At 41.9% G+C, this 17,581-nt stretch overlaps 1 protein-coding gene across 1 annotated transcript in view; it reads left to right on the top strand.

The window, feature by feature from the left end:
• Papss2 (3'-phosphoadenosine 5'-phosphosulfate synthase 2) overlaps window positions 1-7,920 on the top strand; it is a 71,755-nt gene extending 63,835 nt beyond the window's left edge. The window contains exons 9-12 of the mRNA XM_048338754.1: window positions 1,903-2,038; window positions 4,061-4,329; window positions 5,308-5,537; window positions 6,685-7,920. Coding sequence (XP_048194711.1) covers window positions 1,903-2,038; window positions 4,061-4,329; window positions 5,308-5,537; window positions 6,685-6,826 — 777 coding nt within the window. The 3' untranslated portion in view covers window positions 6,827-7,920. The remainder of the gene's footprint in view (window positions 1-1,902; window positions 2,039-4,060; window positions 4,330-5,307; window positions 5,538-6,684) is intronic.
• The last annotated feature ends 9,661 nt before the right edge of the window (window positions 7,921-17,581 follow it).

Below are 17,581 nucleotides of genomic sequence, written 5' to 3'. Positions count from 1 at the left end.
TGGCATCTAGCTTTTTTCGAAATGAAAAATTGTGCTGTCAATTCAAGGGAAACAATTGAAATGATTAATTATCTCACAATCATTAACCTTGAGGCTTCAAGGGAAAGCAGGAAAATGTGTATTTACCACAGCTTGTCAGCCTCACAACACTTACAATTATCTGCTGAGACTAGGAGTGTCATGAATAAATATGTATATTAATATGCTTAAATCCTAAAGTAAAATATATCAGCTTTTAAAGACAAACTTGGTGAATCAACATTTTCTAGTTGACCATTATGCTACAGAATCATTCATGAGTAAACATTTCATTCAAAGAAAAATGGATTTTTAGTACAATATGAAATATGTATTGATAAGATTTCAAATTCCAAAGGGTAACTCACCTTGAAAAAAAACAAAACAAAACAAAAACCCTAGTCCTTGAAGCCAGACATAGTGCAATAACTTGGAAGTCTCAGGCAAGAAGAATCCTGAAGTTTGAGGCCAGCTTAGGCCTCAAGAAAGAAAGAACAAGGCTACTCAGAAAGCTGAGATCTGAGGATCATGCCAGCATGGGCAGACAAATCCTCAAAACTCCAACCAACCAGCAAAAAGTTGACACTGGAGGCATGGCTCAAGTGGTAGAGTGCTAGCTGTAAGCCCCCCCCCCCCGAAAAAAAAAACCCATAGAAACAAAACCCAGCAAAAGTTCAAGCTCCAGGAGCAACCAACAGAAAGTAGAGGAGAGGGAGAGTGAAAGGGAAAAAAAGAAATAGAAACCACAGCTTGTTACATATGGTGTAGTATCAAAAATTATCCAATAATATCAGAAGACTGAAAATCCTTCTCCTTTTTCCAGCTACCTGGGCTTCCTTTATTTAGCCCAAGTAATGTATTGCCATCAATTAAACACAGAAGTTATGAGGAACCAGCTGTCTTCTGTTAAGTCAGACATTCAAATGAATTGCAAGTACATTAAACTAACACCATATTTATTATTTGGTGGGTGTCAGGGATGGCTGTGCCTTTATGAGGGACAGCTGGCTTTAGCCCGTCCCACCTCTTTCTGGCTTCAACCGGAAAGAGAAGCCCCTGCCCCTGGGGGCGAGCACGTGCATGCCATCATGGCAGCGTCCCCAGAAACCCGGTCCTTGGGGGGGCTGTGGTCTCCGCCCATAGAGGAAGTTCTGTGACATCACCTGAGGGACAGCCCATTTAGCCAATCGTTAATATTCAATTAGTCCCTCCCCTTCCTGCCGCCATTACTGTTATAAACCCCTCCCTGATTAAACTTCTTTGAGACTGGTGGACCATCCAAACCGGCTCCCCGAAATCTCTGTCCTGCGTCTACTCCGGACACGTGAGGGGGGACGGGGGAGGTTTCGGCATCTTTCCTCAACTTAGCGTAGTCCATAAAGACACACTTTGCTCCTTCTGCGGGCGGGAGGAGTAAAGCCGAGTTTCTTTCACAATTTGGGATTTAACATCTCCCTGGGTGAAGTGGGGGGATGGGGTCTTGAACCCCAGAGGTGGAGGAGGAATTTTTTTGCTAAAAATGTTACTACATTAACATGTAATGGATTTATTGTTTTAAATCAACTAGCCATTTAAAACATTTTTTTCTAATATGGAAATTTATATATGATAGATATGTGTATCTAAATAAAAGCACCTGAAGGAGGAATCTTAATAATTAAGTAAGCCTGAGGCCTTGAGCTCTACCACTGAATTGCAGTCCCAGCAATTGTTAGGATTATGAAGAAGTTACAAGACCTAAAAGTCTGAGAAAGTATACTAAGCTAGAAACTTCAGAGAACTAGGATCAGTTCTTCAATAGTAACCCAAAATTGGTCCAAAAGAAGGACTTTTGTCAGAGAAAGCAACGTTAATCATTAACAACTTTAATCACGTTCTTTCTAGATGGTGATGGAAAGTGGGGATTGGCTGGTTGGTGGAGACCTTCAGGTCTTTGAGAGAATACGATGGAATGATGGGCTGGACCAATACCGCCTAACACCTCTGGAGCTTAAACAGAAATGTAAAGAAATGAATTCTGGTATGTAGGCTGGCTCTAGTGAATTGGTTGATTTTCCTTGCTACTCTCTGATTAAAAAGTTAAGGATGTAAGGTATAAGCATTAAAAAATTAATGCATCCACTGGTGTGTATGTTATAGAAAGTGTAAATCTGAATGAACTTGGTGCCAGTGGCTCATGCCTGTAATCCTAGCTATGCAGGAAGCTGAGATGTAGAGGATCAAGGTTCAAGGTCATCCTAGGTGGAAGAGTCCTTTTCTTTTGGAGACTTCATGTGTAACTAGCAAAAATGACTGGAGATCTGGCTCAAGTGGTAGAGCAACAGACAAACCCATAAGAGGTCCTAAGCTCAATCTTAAGTGCTGGCAAAAACAAAAAAAGTATTCACATACTGGAATACTGTGCAGCAACTTAAAATATGCACAAAGTTAACCTAAAACATAGTCAGTGAGTGAAAAAGAAAATTGCATAAAAATGAGTATAGTACAATCATACTTTTAAAAGCAAAAGAATCCTAAAAGCCCCAGTGTTATTTCTGTATGGAATCAGAAATGATTCCAGTGGCACCAAACTGCCCATGACAAGTAGTTTCCTGTTGGGGATGGAGTTGGATGAGAGAGAAGATTTTAATTTTTCCTGTATACATTTTGAAGAGAAAAATAATAGATTTGTGCTTTTCATATTCTGTTTTACATTTTTAAATATCTCCCAAGTATTCTGCAGTGGATTAAATTACATTACAGAGACAAAAAAAAAAAAGCTTTTGTAAGTCTGTTTCTAAGTGAAGTAGTTATGATGATGTCTTTTTTTTTTTTTTTTTTTTTTTTTGGCCAGTCCTGGGCCTTGGACTCAGGGCCTGAGCACTGTCCCTGGCTTCTTTTTGCTCAAGGCTAGTACTCTGCCACTTGAGTCACAGTGCCACTTCTGGTCATTTTCTATAGATGTGGTGCTGGGGAAATCGAACTCAGGGCTTCATGTTTACGAGGCAAGCACTCTTGCCACTAGCCCATATTCCCAGCCCATGACAATGTCTTTGAAGTGAGGTTGGAATTGTTTTTATATCTGTAGATTGTTGCTCCATGCATGGCTGTGGACAGTCTTCCCATCATTATTCATCTCATTGTGAAGTGTAGGTGCCAGGCCCATACACCAAGATTCCACATATCAGGTCTGCCTACTCACCCAACATGCCAGATGGGGAGTAGTGATGGCATAGGGAGTGGCGAAGGCAGAGAAGAGAGCTTTATTGTATGACACAGGCACACCACAAACAAGGCAAAGTAAGCACTTCAGCCATCTTCCAGGTACATACGTGAGCTTTTGGTTCAAATAAAGAATTTGGACAGGATATGAAAGATATGCATAATTCTTGGACAGTCCTGGATAAAGAATGGTCTGGTTGATCAATATCTTAGTCTTAGGGAAATTTTACAACTGTCATCACTTAAGGGAATCAATTTGGTCCAGATAACCAAGTTATTGTTGCTGGGTAGGCGGTCTGACTAGAGGCGGCTCTGCTGTTCCTTTCTTTGAAGGCAGCCTTCTCTGCTCTTGTAAAGATAAGTCTTTCCTGGAGTCAAACTTAATGCAAGGTGGATAACTCAGAGCAAAGACAGATGCAGAATGAAGCTAGAGATGCCAAGCTTTCCTTTTGCTTTTAGTTAACTTATGGAGTCAAGTAAGGAGTCAGTGCTTTTTAGCCAAAAATATTTTTAAGTCCCAGTTATAAAGACTGGAGCAAGGTACAAGAGGACTGTCAAAGCCCTGGTTTGCAGGAAACATTCTGGCAACAACTCTTCATGCCTGGGTCACATTCTCCCTCATGGCTTCCTCCCACTGTACCCTGTCTGTGTCTGAGCCACAGCTTTGCGGGTGGTACTGGATTAACACCTTTAAAGACACAGATAGATTTTGCAGCTGATTATCAAAGGCAAGTGGATTTAATGAATGAACAGGAAACATAACTTCATTATTTCCTTTCTGTTCTTGGAACAACAAACACAAAGCTTCTTTGACTTCAGCCTGTCTGCTTTTCTTTCTCAGATGCAGTGTTTGCATTCCAGCTGCGCAATCCTGTCCACAATGGCCATGCTCTGTTGATGCAGGACACACGCCGCCGGCTCCTGGAGAGGGGCTATAAGCACCCAGTCCTTCTGCTACACCCTCTTGGGGGCTGGACCAAAGATGACGATGTACCTCTGGACTGGCGGATGAAGCAGCACACGGCTGTGCTAGAGGAAGGGGTCTTAGATCCCAAGTCAACCATTGTCGCCATCTTCCCATCTCCCATGTTATACGCGGGTCCAACTGAGGTGGGCTTGATGGTGGGACTCTGCACAGGGGAAAACATTAGTCGAGAGTAAATGAGTATTTGGGCTCCTTTTTCCTCATGCACAGAGAGCTGGAGTGTCTGATATTCTTTGTCAAATTCAATAATGTTTCTATTTTGCATTTAGAAAGATGTTAACATCAAATCTGTTATACATTGCTTTGAGGCGGTTGGCATGTGAATGAAGTGGATAATGAAGCTTATCTAGGTTATAGGGCAAGTTGGTCTACCATAATATTCACTAGTCCCACTTTCTCCTAGTGATTCACATGTCGTGAGCCTTGTAGGAGAGGGTGTCTTTGAGAGATAAAGGTCTCCCTTCATAATAACAGAGTGAGCTATGGGACAGATTTTTCTTTTGCCCATCGCTTCTGCAGTGTAGTGGATTTGAATGTGTTTGCAGAAAGCACAGTGAATTCAAATGCTCTGACCTTCTGAAGGCCCCAACTGAGTTAATGAATTCCCTTCAATCATATCAAAGTTCGAGATCCTTAGCTCTCCTGTCCTTCACTTTGTATTTCTGTCTGAATTTAAAAGGGCAAGTGTTGCTTTGAGCTCAAAGGTAAATTAGCTCATTACTAGCAGCTGGATAATGAAATGTTAGGGCTTATACTTTTTCTTAAATATAGTTTAGTTGAATGGGAAAGGACTGGAAAGGAAATCCATATAGCTCTGGGAAACAGTAATCTCACTGTTCCTGGCCTGCTAGCCTGTTTGGAAAAAAGAATGAGGAAATTCAACCTCCAGTTCTAAGACAAGGATTTGATAATTCATATCATTAAAGCTCCTGTGTGACTCAATATAACCAGAAGGAAACAGCACAAAGTCTAAGGACTCACTTTCTTGCAACTTTTTAGTTGACCTATGTCACTCAATTACTTTGAAAGCAGAATTATGAAATCTCCATAATACACCTGGACTTGGCCTGCAGTGACTGTCATGCTTCTTATTTGTTTCCTAGGTCCAGTGGCACTGTAGGTGTCGGATGATTGCAGGGGCCAATTTCTACATCGTTGGCAGGGATCCTGCAGGAATGCCTCACCCTGAGACCAAGAAAGACCTGTATGAAGCCACCCATGGAGGCAAGGTCTTGAGCATGGCTCCTGGTCTCACCTCTGTGGAAATCATTCCATTCCGAGTGGCTGCCTACAATAAAACCAAAAAAGCTATGGACTTCTATGATCCAGCAAGGTAGGTTTATAGAGGAAAATTATGTAATCGACATCTTGACAAATGGTTAATGAGGAGAAAATTGTTGACCCTTTGGAAAACTCTCCATTGCATTTCTGCATGCTCCCAGTTGAGTCCCTTGAGTCAAGACCTTATTTTACACATTTTATGTCTTGTGAGATTGTAGAACAGTCCTTGTATATAGTAGATGAATCCATAAACACTTCTATTGGGGCTGAGTATAGCTTAGTTCAGTAAAGCATACCCCTAGATATGCAAAGTCATAGAGTTCATCTCTTAACATTATACACACACACACACACACACACACACACACACACACACACACACTGTGCTCTTTCAACATATGTCTTGAGCATGCACTGAGTGTCTAACATACTACAGAATGTAACAAAGAGAATAGCATAGCTCAGCTGGGTACTGGTGGCTCAGGCTGGTAATCCTACCTACTCAGTTGGCTGAGATCTGAAGATCAAGATTCAAAGGCAGGAAACTCAGTGAGATCTTTTGTTGTGTTTTGTTTTGTTTTGTTTTTTATCCTCTGCCACTTGAGCCAGAGCACCACTTCCAGCTTTTCCTGTTTATGTGGTACTAAGGAATTGAACCCAGGGCTTCATGCATGCTGGGTGAGCACTGTACCACTAAGCCACATTCCCAGCTCTTCGGTGAGATTCTTATCTCCATTTAACCACCAGAAAACCACAAATGGTAGAGTGCTAGCCTTGAGTGAAAAAGCTCAAGGACAGTGCCCAAGTCCTGAGTTCAGGCCCCATAACTGTCCCCCCCCCCCCAAAAAAAAATAGCATGGCTCATAAAAAAGTAATACATAAAGAGATTGCAATGGGTGTTTATGATGAAATCAAATCTCCATGCTGAGAGCTCACAGAAAGTAGTAAAGAAAACAGAGGACAGTCTCTGGACTCAAGACACTTTCCATGAAAGAACACGTGCACAGAAAACTGTGGCTACTTGTTATTTTCCTTTCTCCCAACAATTGCTGAATAGTTAGAATATTGCCCATTTTCAAAGATGCAGCATTTTACAGAAAGAATAAAAAAACATGGATCTAAATCCCATCACCTAACTCCAAGAATCTTTAAGGTAGATGTTATTACCTGTACTGAGTTGTGTTGCTGTACTGTGACAGGCATGAAGACTTTGACTTCATCTCAGGAACCCGCATGAGGAAGCTCGCCAGGGAAGGAGAAAATCCTCCAGATGGTTTCATGGCCCCCAAGGCATGGAAGGTCCTGACAGATTACTACAAGTCTCTGGAAAAGATCAACTAGGTGCCCTCTGGCTCTAGGAGTCTCTTCCTGAAGTGCTCCTTGACTATTACCTTTCTATTTTTGTGAATCTTAGATGCTTTCTATCCAATTGTGTCTCAATGTCTGATTTTAAAATGATATTTTGTAATGAGCTGAAAATTTAATTTGTCCCTACAATTTAAAACCAACTTCATTATATATATTAACGTCAAACTGAAGGCTAAATGCTAGCAGGAAAAAGCAATATTACTATGCATTTCAGAAAGAAATTAGCTGTCTCTGTACTGCATTTAAGCAGGTAAATCCCAGATTTCTTCAAATCTTAACCTCATGTCTAGTTATTTGCCAGAAAGTAGATCATATTTGGCAGCTTAATCTTGCCAACCTTCAATCCTAATATCATCTTCCAGTAGTAACACATATAAACAGCCCCCACCAACTAAATGAGATATGGGTTATGTCTAGATTCTTGCTAATCTTTTACTTCATGATTGTATATAGCCTTACTTCTCAACATCCTAAGTGTTGAAGACCTGACTAGAGAAATCAATTATATGATGTGAATTTAATCTATGCAACCTACTTTTGCCACAAAAGTTAATCTAACAGTAAGAGAAGTCTTAATGGCCTTCTGCAAATAGTAACTCTATTTAAATGGCAACTTTTAATAGTATAGGGTGCTTTGCTGAAAGGATTTGGCCATATCATGGAAAGTCATTTTTCCTCCTTTGCTGTGGTCATTGTGTCCTACAGAGGCTGGGGCTGACTGCAGCAGCAGGCACTCCAACCACAAGAGAGTCACACCACCCAAGTAGCCAGGCACAAAAACTGGAAAGGACCAAAGGACCACAGATCATATGGAATGCAATTCTTTCTTCTCAGTGGTGAACAAACAGAAACAATGTAACAAATACAAATTTAGGATTTGCAAGTACTGGCAGCACTGAGGTGTCCAAGCTGCTCAACTCCCAGACCAAACAACACAAGAACTGGTTCTGATTTCCCTCAACTGCTTAACAAAACTAGATCAGGAGTGGGGGGAGTTATTAAAAAATTAAAAAGCAGAATATTTGCCAAGCACTGGTGGTTGACTCCTGCAATCCCAGCAGAACTCAAGAGGCTGAGTGAGGATCATGGTTTCCAGACAAGAAAAAGTCCATAAGACTCTTACCTCCAATTAACCAGCAAAAAAGTGAGAGTGGAGCTACAAGGCTCAAGTGGCAGAGCACTAGCCTTGAGGGGAGAGAGAGAGAGAGAGAGAGAGAGAGAGAGAGAGAGAGAGAGAGAGAGAGAGAGAGAGAGAGAGAGAGCGAGAGCGCACCCAGGCTAAGTTCAGGTCCCAGGACTGGCACACACACAAAAAAAAAGCAAGCACCATTCTTGGAAAGGCCTAAAAGCATTAAGAAACCCCAAGTGTTTCCCAAACTCCTCCATGTTCCCACAGTTGAAATAACAAACATTACCAAAGACTCAAGCTGTTTTGAGACATCCTCTGATTGCTTTGTTTCCTGGGAGAACTCTTTTGTACTTTATAATTCATTGTTGATAAGGAATATATGAATAGCACTTTTTATACCTAGGTCTCTATTGCAGCGACCTAAACTGGAAAGAGAAAACTGTGACTTTTTTTCATAATCATTTTTTAAATGCTAATCAATACAAAGTCTTTTGAGAGTAAATTACATGCAATGGCCACAGCAAAGTTTGTCTTTTAATAGTATAGTGCCTGTACACATTTAATCAGAGGTCTTTTTTTTAAAGAAGCGTATTTATTGAAAACATGTAACTGGATGGTAGTGCCTTATCAAATGTATTTTGATCTGTAAAGACTTAACTACACCTAGTGCAAATGACTGTTTCTGTGTACAACTGATACTTGTTCTTAATAAAAATTTTCAGAACCAAGCCTGTCTATGATGTCTTGTGACACCAGGTGTGGGCCAATCCCATGACTGTTGAGGGCTTTCTGACTTACAGACAGCAGCAACAACTCTCTGAAGAGACTGTTTTCCCTGGCTCATGTCATTTCTAACTTGTACCTCGGGTGTCAGTGACCTGTGGTCTCAGTCAGGCACTGACATGGATCTTTTCAGAGGTGACTGGGTTGTCCCCTTAAACATGCAGCTTGTTTATCCTTGAATAGGGTTTATGTCAGTCCTGAAGGCTTCATGTAATGATCCTCACCTCAAATACAGCCAGTGTAATAAATGATCAATGCAAAGCTACAATTTGTAGGCACTCCCATTTGGTCCCTAGGACTTGGCTCCACTGCCAATTAAAGGACAAAGTAGGCAGTGTGTGTGTGTATATGAAGACATGATGGTGTAAGCAGTGCTAGGAAGCACATCAAACTTTTCAGGACAGTGTGGAAAAAGTCCTGGCAAGGTATATGTATACTTTAATCTGAATCTAGAAAGAAGTGAAAATAATACTTCTGTTGAAGCTAGCAAATTTCACTTGCTTCTAGAGAAAAATAAGCCCTCCAGAGATCAGCAGAGAGCCTTGCCAGGCAGTTCTTAATCATAGGGGTGGGACCTGGGGTGCGGATACAGTGTATTGGAAAGTATGTGCCTAACCTAAGTGGGGAGAATTTGCAGGGAAAAAGAGAATTGTCATGATTCAGCCATCAGGAACACAATGAAGGTAGAGACACAAGTATAAAAACAAAGTGCTAATCTAGGCAATCCTTCTGCACCTGGTTGTCAGGAGAGGGGTCAGATATCCTATGCATTCTCCAGAATTAGATCCCAGAATCTCTTTGGAATGGTACCACAAATCCAAAGCTGCAACCCAAACCCCTCCCACCTCAAATACCAACACATGCTACATAGTTGGTAGGAGTTTGGCTAAAATTTAGTACCTCCATCCAATTAAAGCTTCAACCTAGAATAGAAAAGGTCTGAGACGACATTCCAAGTAGCAAAATGCAATGCTAGACTACAGGCATGGATCAAATGGTAAAGTACCTGCTGTGAGCAAGCAAGCCAAGCAAAAGCACTAGGCTTGTGTGCAAGACCTCATACTGACCAAAAACAACAAAAAAAAAAGAATTGATGAACTAAGTTTGTTCTTTGAAAAGATAAGCAAAACGATCCAATTCTTACCCAAACTAACTAAAAGAAAGCAAAAAAAAAATCAAAATGAATAAGATTGGAGATGAAAAAATTATTGTATCACAAAAAACAAGGAAATTCTGAAGATCATTAATACTTTGAAAAGTTACATTGTACCAAAAAAAATTTAGAAAAAAATGAACAAATTTCTAGATGCATATTGCCTACCAGAACTGGACTGAAACAGAACACCAAAATATATCTATAAGTCACTATGAAATTGAAGCAGTAATAGTCTTTCAACAAAGGAAAGCCCAGCATGGGACAGATTAACTACTGAATTCTACCAGACCTTCACAGAATTAGTACCATGGCTCCTCAAATTATTCCATAAAATATAGAAAGGGAAGTCATGCTACCAAATTCATTCCACGAACCCTGTATCACCCTGATGACAAAACAAAATTGTAGACTAATGTCCTTGATGAACATAGATGCACAAATTCTTGATAAACCCTTGCAAATTGAATTCAACAATACATTAAAAAGACAGAATACCATGATCAAATTGGTTTCATCCTAGGAATGCAAGGATGGTTCAACATCTTCAAGTTAACAAATGTAATACAGCCAAGGAAAAGAATGAAGGACAAATTGTCTCTACAGAAAAGGTCTTTGATCAAATACAGCATGAGGCAGCAAATGAGAATCCTCATCCTAGGCAGAGATGGGGAGACAGAGGTATCCTTTTCTGTCATGCCCCATGAACCAAGAATCTTATTTTTGCTACCAAAAAAATAGATTTGTTCAACTCAAAAGTATACTTGTACTAATTTAGATCTAAGACACTGATGCTCACATCTTTGACTTTAGCCCAATTCTCAGCCCCTTAAATAGTTTATCTGTTTTGTTTTGTTTTCTTCTTCTTCTGTAGGTCATGGGCTTAAATTTGGTCTGATGCTATACCTGAGCTTTCTTCCTCAAGGCTAGCACTGTCCACTCTGAGCCACTTCTAGTTTTCTGGTAGTAAATTGAAGTCTCACAGGCTTTGCTGCTCAGGCTGTTTTGGAAGCATGATCCTCAGATCTCAGCCTCCTGAGTAGCTAGGATTATAAATGTGAGCCACAGGTGCCCATCTGATTTTTTTTCTTTTTTAATATATAGCACTAGAAAAGCATTTTAGGAAATCCTAGCTTGAGCCTCTAACTAAAATGGCCTATTTTATCCTCTTCTATTATAAAGGATTCTCTTTTCTATTGCTATAAAATAATTTTTAATAAGTGAACCTTTAACAGTCTTTCCTAGGTTTACGTAGGTACTTTTTCTCCCTTAAAAATTTCTTGACCTGGGAGAGGGAAGATGGCGCCACCACAGTAGGGAGGCACCCCAACTCACTCCAAGTGAATAGCGAGCTGGGAACTCCAGCACCCAACACCCCATCAAGAATCCAGCAAACCCAACAACCAGAAGCAACAGAGAAACACAGGAAATGAAAAAGAACAAAAAAAAAGAAGAGCCTATAACCTGCACAGAACCGGAAAATCTCCGAGGTACACCCCCCACCAGCCAACCCTGGCCTGAACTGGGCCAGGTTGGGAAAGGGAACCAGGCGCCAGCAAACCAACAGCTGAAAAGTCACGCCAGGAGTGCAGAGTCCAGTCAGCAGAAGCTCCACAGACCCCAGATAGAGTGCAGACCGACCGAGAAAGATGGTGGCAGAGAGGGACCGGAGCCGCGGGATTGAACAGCTGGAATCAGACGTAAGCAGCAGGGGAACTGGGCAGCACAGAAGGGGAGAGCCGGGGCCGCCACCACCAAATGACCGATTGCCACACCCCAGCACCCCACCCCCGAAAAGCCCACAGCAGTGTGGGACAGACACACAATCCAGGACCAGTAAGTTCCCCATTAACCCTGCCCCCAAACGGGAGACCAGCTCTAGCAGAGACCCAAACCCTACAAAGAAGCTAGAGCTCCCTCCCTCCCCATCCCTACCCCGAGGGAATAAAGGAGCCCCAAATCAGGCAGCAAAAGGTCCCTTCAGACTCTGGGAGGACATAGGAGCTAGCAGGGGCAGAGCAGTGCCAAGGCAGCAGAGGAGCCTGAACCGGGCCACACCAGCCTCGCCCCCTCCCCAACAGGGGCCCAGAGACTGGTAGGCATTGGAAGCCCCACCTAAGGCGCCTGGTCCTTGAGGACTTTTTGAACAACAGTCACAGGCTCACTGGTGTTTAATACCAGGCCAGCAGGGACACCGGGGCTCAAACACACGCCCCCCTCACAGCTGAGGCACAGAGTCTGTGGGCACCAACCCACGCCCAGACACTTGACCCTGCTGGGGCTCACACATACTGCCCCCCACAGCAAACTCGCGTGAGGGCACAAGCACATTCCAACAACTCGGGGCAGCATGTCCCCAAAGCAAGCACTAGAGTGCACACATATGCTCCCCCCGCCCCCCCGAGGGCCAGCGTGGGCCAGCGTGCTAGCCCTTCAGCAGGAGGATCTCTCGCCCAACCCTCCGCGGGAGCGCACAAGCAGGCAAACTACAACACCCGCTCTGGTAGGCGCACTCCGCACAGGTGGGCAGGGCCCCCCAGAGGCAGCACCCGCTCTGATAGGCGCTCCCCATGCAGGAGGGAAGAGCCTCCCAGCGACAGCGCCCACTCAGATAGGCACATTTTGCATAGGTGGGTGGGCCACCCCTCAACAACAACACTGGCCCCAGAGCAATCCACACAGTAAAAAACAATAATTTTACAGAAATGGATCAATTCTTAGGGAAGTATAAACTGCCCAAACTGAACCAAGAAGAAATAAATCAACTAAATAAACCAATAACTTACAGCGAGATACAGGGGGTAATCAAGAACCTCCCAACAACAAATGGGACTGCATCAAACTGCAGAGCTTCTGCACAGCAAAGGACATAGCTCGCAAGATAAACAGAAAGCCCACAGAGTGGGAGATCTTTACCGGCCATTCAACGGACAAAAGCCTCATATCTAAAATGTATGCAGAACTAAAAATATTACCTTCTTCCAAAACAAAACCGCAAAGAACCAATAGCCCCCTCATCAAGTGGGCTAAAGACTTAGAAAGAGACTTCTCTGATGAGGAAATGAGAATGGCCAAGAGACATATGAAAAAGTGCTCTACATCACTGGCCATAAAAGAAATGCAAATCAAAACAACATTGAGATTCCATCTTACCCCAGTAAGAATGTCATATATCAAGAAAACTAACAATAACAATTGTTGGAGGGGATGTGGCCAAAAGGGAACCCTACTTCATTGTTGGTGGGAATGTAAACTGGCTCAGCCACTCTGGCAAGCAGTATGGAGATTCCTCAGAAGGCTAAATATAGAACTCCCCTATGACCCAGCAGCCCCACTTTTGGGTATCTATCCAAAAGACCACAAACAAAATCACAGTAATGCCACCAGCACAACAATGTTCATCGCAGCACAATTTGTCATAGCGAGAATCTGGAACCAACCCAGATGCCCCTCAGTAGACGAATGGATCAAGAAAATGTGGTACATATACACAATGGAATTTTATGCCTCTATCAGAAAGAATGACATTGCCCCATTTGTAAGGAAATGGAAGGACTTGGAAAAAATTATACTAAGTGAAGTGAGCCAGACCCAAAGAAACATGGACTCTATGGTCTCACTTATTGGGAATAATTAGTACAAGTTTAGGCAAGTCATAGCAGAGCATCACAAGAGCCCAATAGCTATACCCTTATGAACACATAAGATGATGCTAAGTGAAATGAACTCCATTTTATGGAAATGATTGTTATATCACAGTTGTAACTACTTTCAACGTCCCATCTGTATCTGTAGCTTCTATTATTGATGATGTTCTTGTATCACCTTCCTGTGGTTGTACCTATACTATCTCTGTAATCTTATCTGAGTATATTGGAAACCATGTATACTGGTATTAGAACTAGGAAATTGAAAGGGAATACCAAAATTGAGAGACACAGGGTAAAAAAAGACAAACAACTACAAAAGCAATACTTGCAAAACTGTTTGGTGTAAGTGAACTGAACACCCAAGGGGGGGAAAGGGAAAGGGGGAGGAGGGAGGAGGGTATGAGGGACAAGGTAACAAACAGTACAAGAAATGTATCCAATGCCTAACATATGAAACTGTAACCTCTCTGTACATCAGTTTGATAATAAAAATTTGAAAAAAATAGAACCTCCGAACAAAGAAAAGCCCAGACCCAGATGGATTCACCAACAATTTCTATAAAACCTTTAGTGAGGAGCTAATACCAATACTCCTCAAACTCTTCCACAAAATAGAAACAGAGGGAGAAATCCCAAACTCATTCTGTGAAGCTAATATTATACTCATCCCCAAACCAGGCAAAGACCCAACAAAAAAAGAGAACTACAGACCAATATCACAATGAACACAGACACAAAGCTCCTCAATAAAATATTAGCTAATAGGATTCAGAAACTGATCTAGAAAATTATACATCATGACCAAGTAGGCTTCATCCCACAGTCACAAGGATGGTTCAACATCCGTAAATCAATCAATGTAATTTACCACATAAACAAAACTAAACTCAAGAAACACATTGTTATCTCAGTCGATCCCCAAAAAGCCTTTGACAAAATACAACATCCATACTTATTAAAAGCTCTGGAGAGAACAGGAATGGATGGAACATTCCTCAAAACAATAAAAGCCATATACAACAGACCAACTGCTAATATCGTATTAAATGGGGAGAAACTCAAACCATTCCCCCTAAACAAGACAAGGATACTTACTCTCCCCACTTCTTTTCAACATAGTCCTGGAATCCCTAGCCATAGCAATAAGGCAATAGGAGGACATCAAAGGGATCCACATTGGCAAGGAAGAAATCAAGCTATCCCTAGTCGCAGACGATATGATCTTATATCTGAAGGACCGAAAAAACTCAGTCCCCAAACTCCTACACCTAATAAACCATTTTGGCAAAGTAGCAGGATACAAAATCAATCCACAAAAGTCGGCAGCTTTTCTGTACACCAGCAAGGTACAAGCAGAAAAGGAAATTATGGAAATAATTCCATTTACAGTAGCCAAAAAAAGAATAAAGTACCTAGGGATCAACCTAACCAAGGATGTGATGGACCTATTCAATGAAAACTACAAAAATCTAATAAGGGAAATCAAAGAAGACACAAGGAGATGGAAAGACCTCCCATGCTCATGGGTAGGCAGAATCAATATAGTGAAAATGGCCATATTGCCCAAATTGTTATACAAATTCAATGCAATCCCCATCAAAATCCCAGCTACATTCTTCACTGAAATAGAGAAAGCAACCCATAAATTCATATGGAACAGCAAAAGACCTAGAATAGCCAAAGCAATTCTAGGCAAAAAAGCAGTGCAGGAGGTATCACAATACCAGACTTCAAGCTCTACTATAGAGCCATCATAACAAAAACAGCCTGGTATTGGTATAAAAACAGACCTGAAGACCAATGGATTAGAATTGAAGATCCAGAAATAAAACCGCACTCTTACAGTCAGCTGATATTTGACAAAGGAGCTAAAAACATACCATGGAATAAACAAAGCCTCTTCAACTACTGGTGCTGGGAGAACTGGGCAGCCATATGCAGAAAACTCAAAGTAGACCCAAGCCTATCACCATGCACCAAGATCAACTCAAAATGGATCAAGGACCTCAATATCAGACCTGAATCCTTGAAACTACTGAAGGACAGAGTAGGAAAGACGCTAGAACTTATAGGCACAGGAAGGAACTTCCTGAATATAGTCCCAGGGGCACAACAAATAGGGGAGAGACTCGACAAATGGGACTACTACAAATTAAAAAGTTTCTGCACAGCTAAGGACATAGCCACCATACTAGAAAGACAGACAACCATATGGGAAAGGATCTTTACCAGCACAGCAACAGACAAAGGCCTAATATCTGTCATCTACAGAGAACTCAAAAAACTAAGCCCCTCCAAGCCCAATAAACCAATTAGGAAATGGGCAAAGGAGTTAAAGAGAGACTTCACAAGAGATTAAAAATGGCAAAGAGGGCTGGGGATATAGCCTAGTGGCAAGAGTGCCTGCCTCGGATACACGAGGCCCTAGGTTCGATTCCCCAGCACCACATATACAGAAAACGGCCAGAAGTGGCGCTGTGGCTCAAGTGGCAGAGTGCTAGCCTTGAGCAAAAAGAAGCCAGGGACAGTGCTCAGGCCCTGAGTCCAAGGCCCAGGACTGGCCAAAAAAAAAAAAAAAAAAAAAAAAATGGCAAAGAAACATATGAGGAAATGTTCAGCATCCCTGGCAGTAAAGGAAATGAGACACCACCTCACTCCAGGTAGAATGGCCTATACTCTGAACTCAGGCAACAACAAATGCTGGAGGGGCTGTGGGGAAAGAGGAGCCCTCCTCCATTGTTGGTGGGAGTGCAAATTAGTACAACCACTTTGGATAACAGTATGGAGGTTTCTCAAAAAGCTCAACATAGACCTACCCTATGACCCAGCCATACCACTCCTAGGCATCCTGAACAACAGTTCCCAAGATATCAAAAAGACATCTGCACTTCCATGTTTATCGCTGCACAATTCACAATAGCCAAAATATGGAAACAACCCAGATGCCCCTCCACAGATGAATGGATCTAAAAAATATGGTACCCAAAGGAATATTACACAAAGGAATATTACATAGCGATTAGAAATGGTGAAATATTGGTATTTGTAGGGAAATGGTCAGAACTTGAACAAATAATGTTGAGGCGAGACAAGCCTAGAACACAGAAAACAAAGGGGAATGATCTCCCTGATATGACTGTTAAGGTGGGGGGAGGAGGAGAAAGTAGAGACCAGGTCTATGAAACCAAAATCTTCTTGTCAAATGTTATTTCCCACAGGTTTGGGTCAGCGACCTTACATTATGTAACTAAAACCAAACAACTACTCAACATATAAAGGTCAAAACTTGACCACTCAGTGGATCACAATAGCTCAAAAGCTATGTATGTACGTTCATGTAAGACTGTCGACATATTGTCTATTGTCGACATTACATTTAAAGCCCTAGGCGAATTTTCTTCGGCGTAGGCCACGTGGCTACTGTATATGTTCTTGGTACATTGTGTATTGTATATATGTCTACCTGACCTAGGGAAGGGAAAGAAAAACAGAGTGTAAGATATCACAAGAAATGTACACACTGCCCTACTATGTAACTGTACCCTTTTTGCACACCTTGTCAAAAAAATTATAATTAATAAATTACAAAAAAAAATTTCTTGACCTGTACTTCTGATGGCTGTTCGTTTCTAACAAGTACAAGAAAGGCTCAGCCTATGGTTACATCCTGCTCCTCCTATCACATACTATACTCCTAGAGCCTACTGACTCAATGATTCCTGAGATCAGGCTTTCCAAAAGCTCCTTGTGTTCTTCATCACCATGCAGCCCAGAACTGACATGAGAGAAAAATGTGACTACCCACTCACTCCAAAGGGTAACTGAAGTGAGAAAAAGGTTTCTTAAATTTGCCTTTCTCTATTCCTGTTATCTTTCAGCCTTCAGATGCTGTCAGGGAAAGGCTTTCTGCTTACCTCTGGAGGACTTCTCTCTGGAAACAAAGGCATGAAGAATTCTGGCACCCTCTGTTCTTTACTAGCCTTACTGAAGCATTATTTTTACTTGCTTCTAGA

Source organism: Perognathus longimembris, chromosome 2 (assembly GCF_023159225.1).
Source record: "Perognathus longimembris pacificus isolate PPM17 chromosome 2, ASM2315922v1, whole genome shotgun sequence".
Classification (NCBI taxonomy): Eukaryota; Metazoa; Chordata; class Mammalia; order Rodentia; family Heteromyidae; genus Perognathus; species Perognathus longimembris.
Note: the sequence above shows the minus strand (reverse complement) of the source record. Positions and strands in the feature narration are given on the sequence as shown.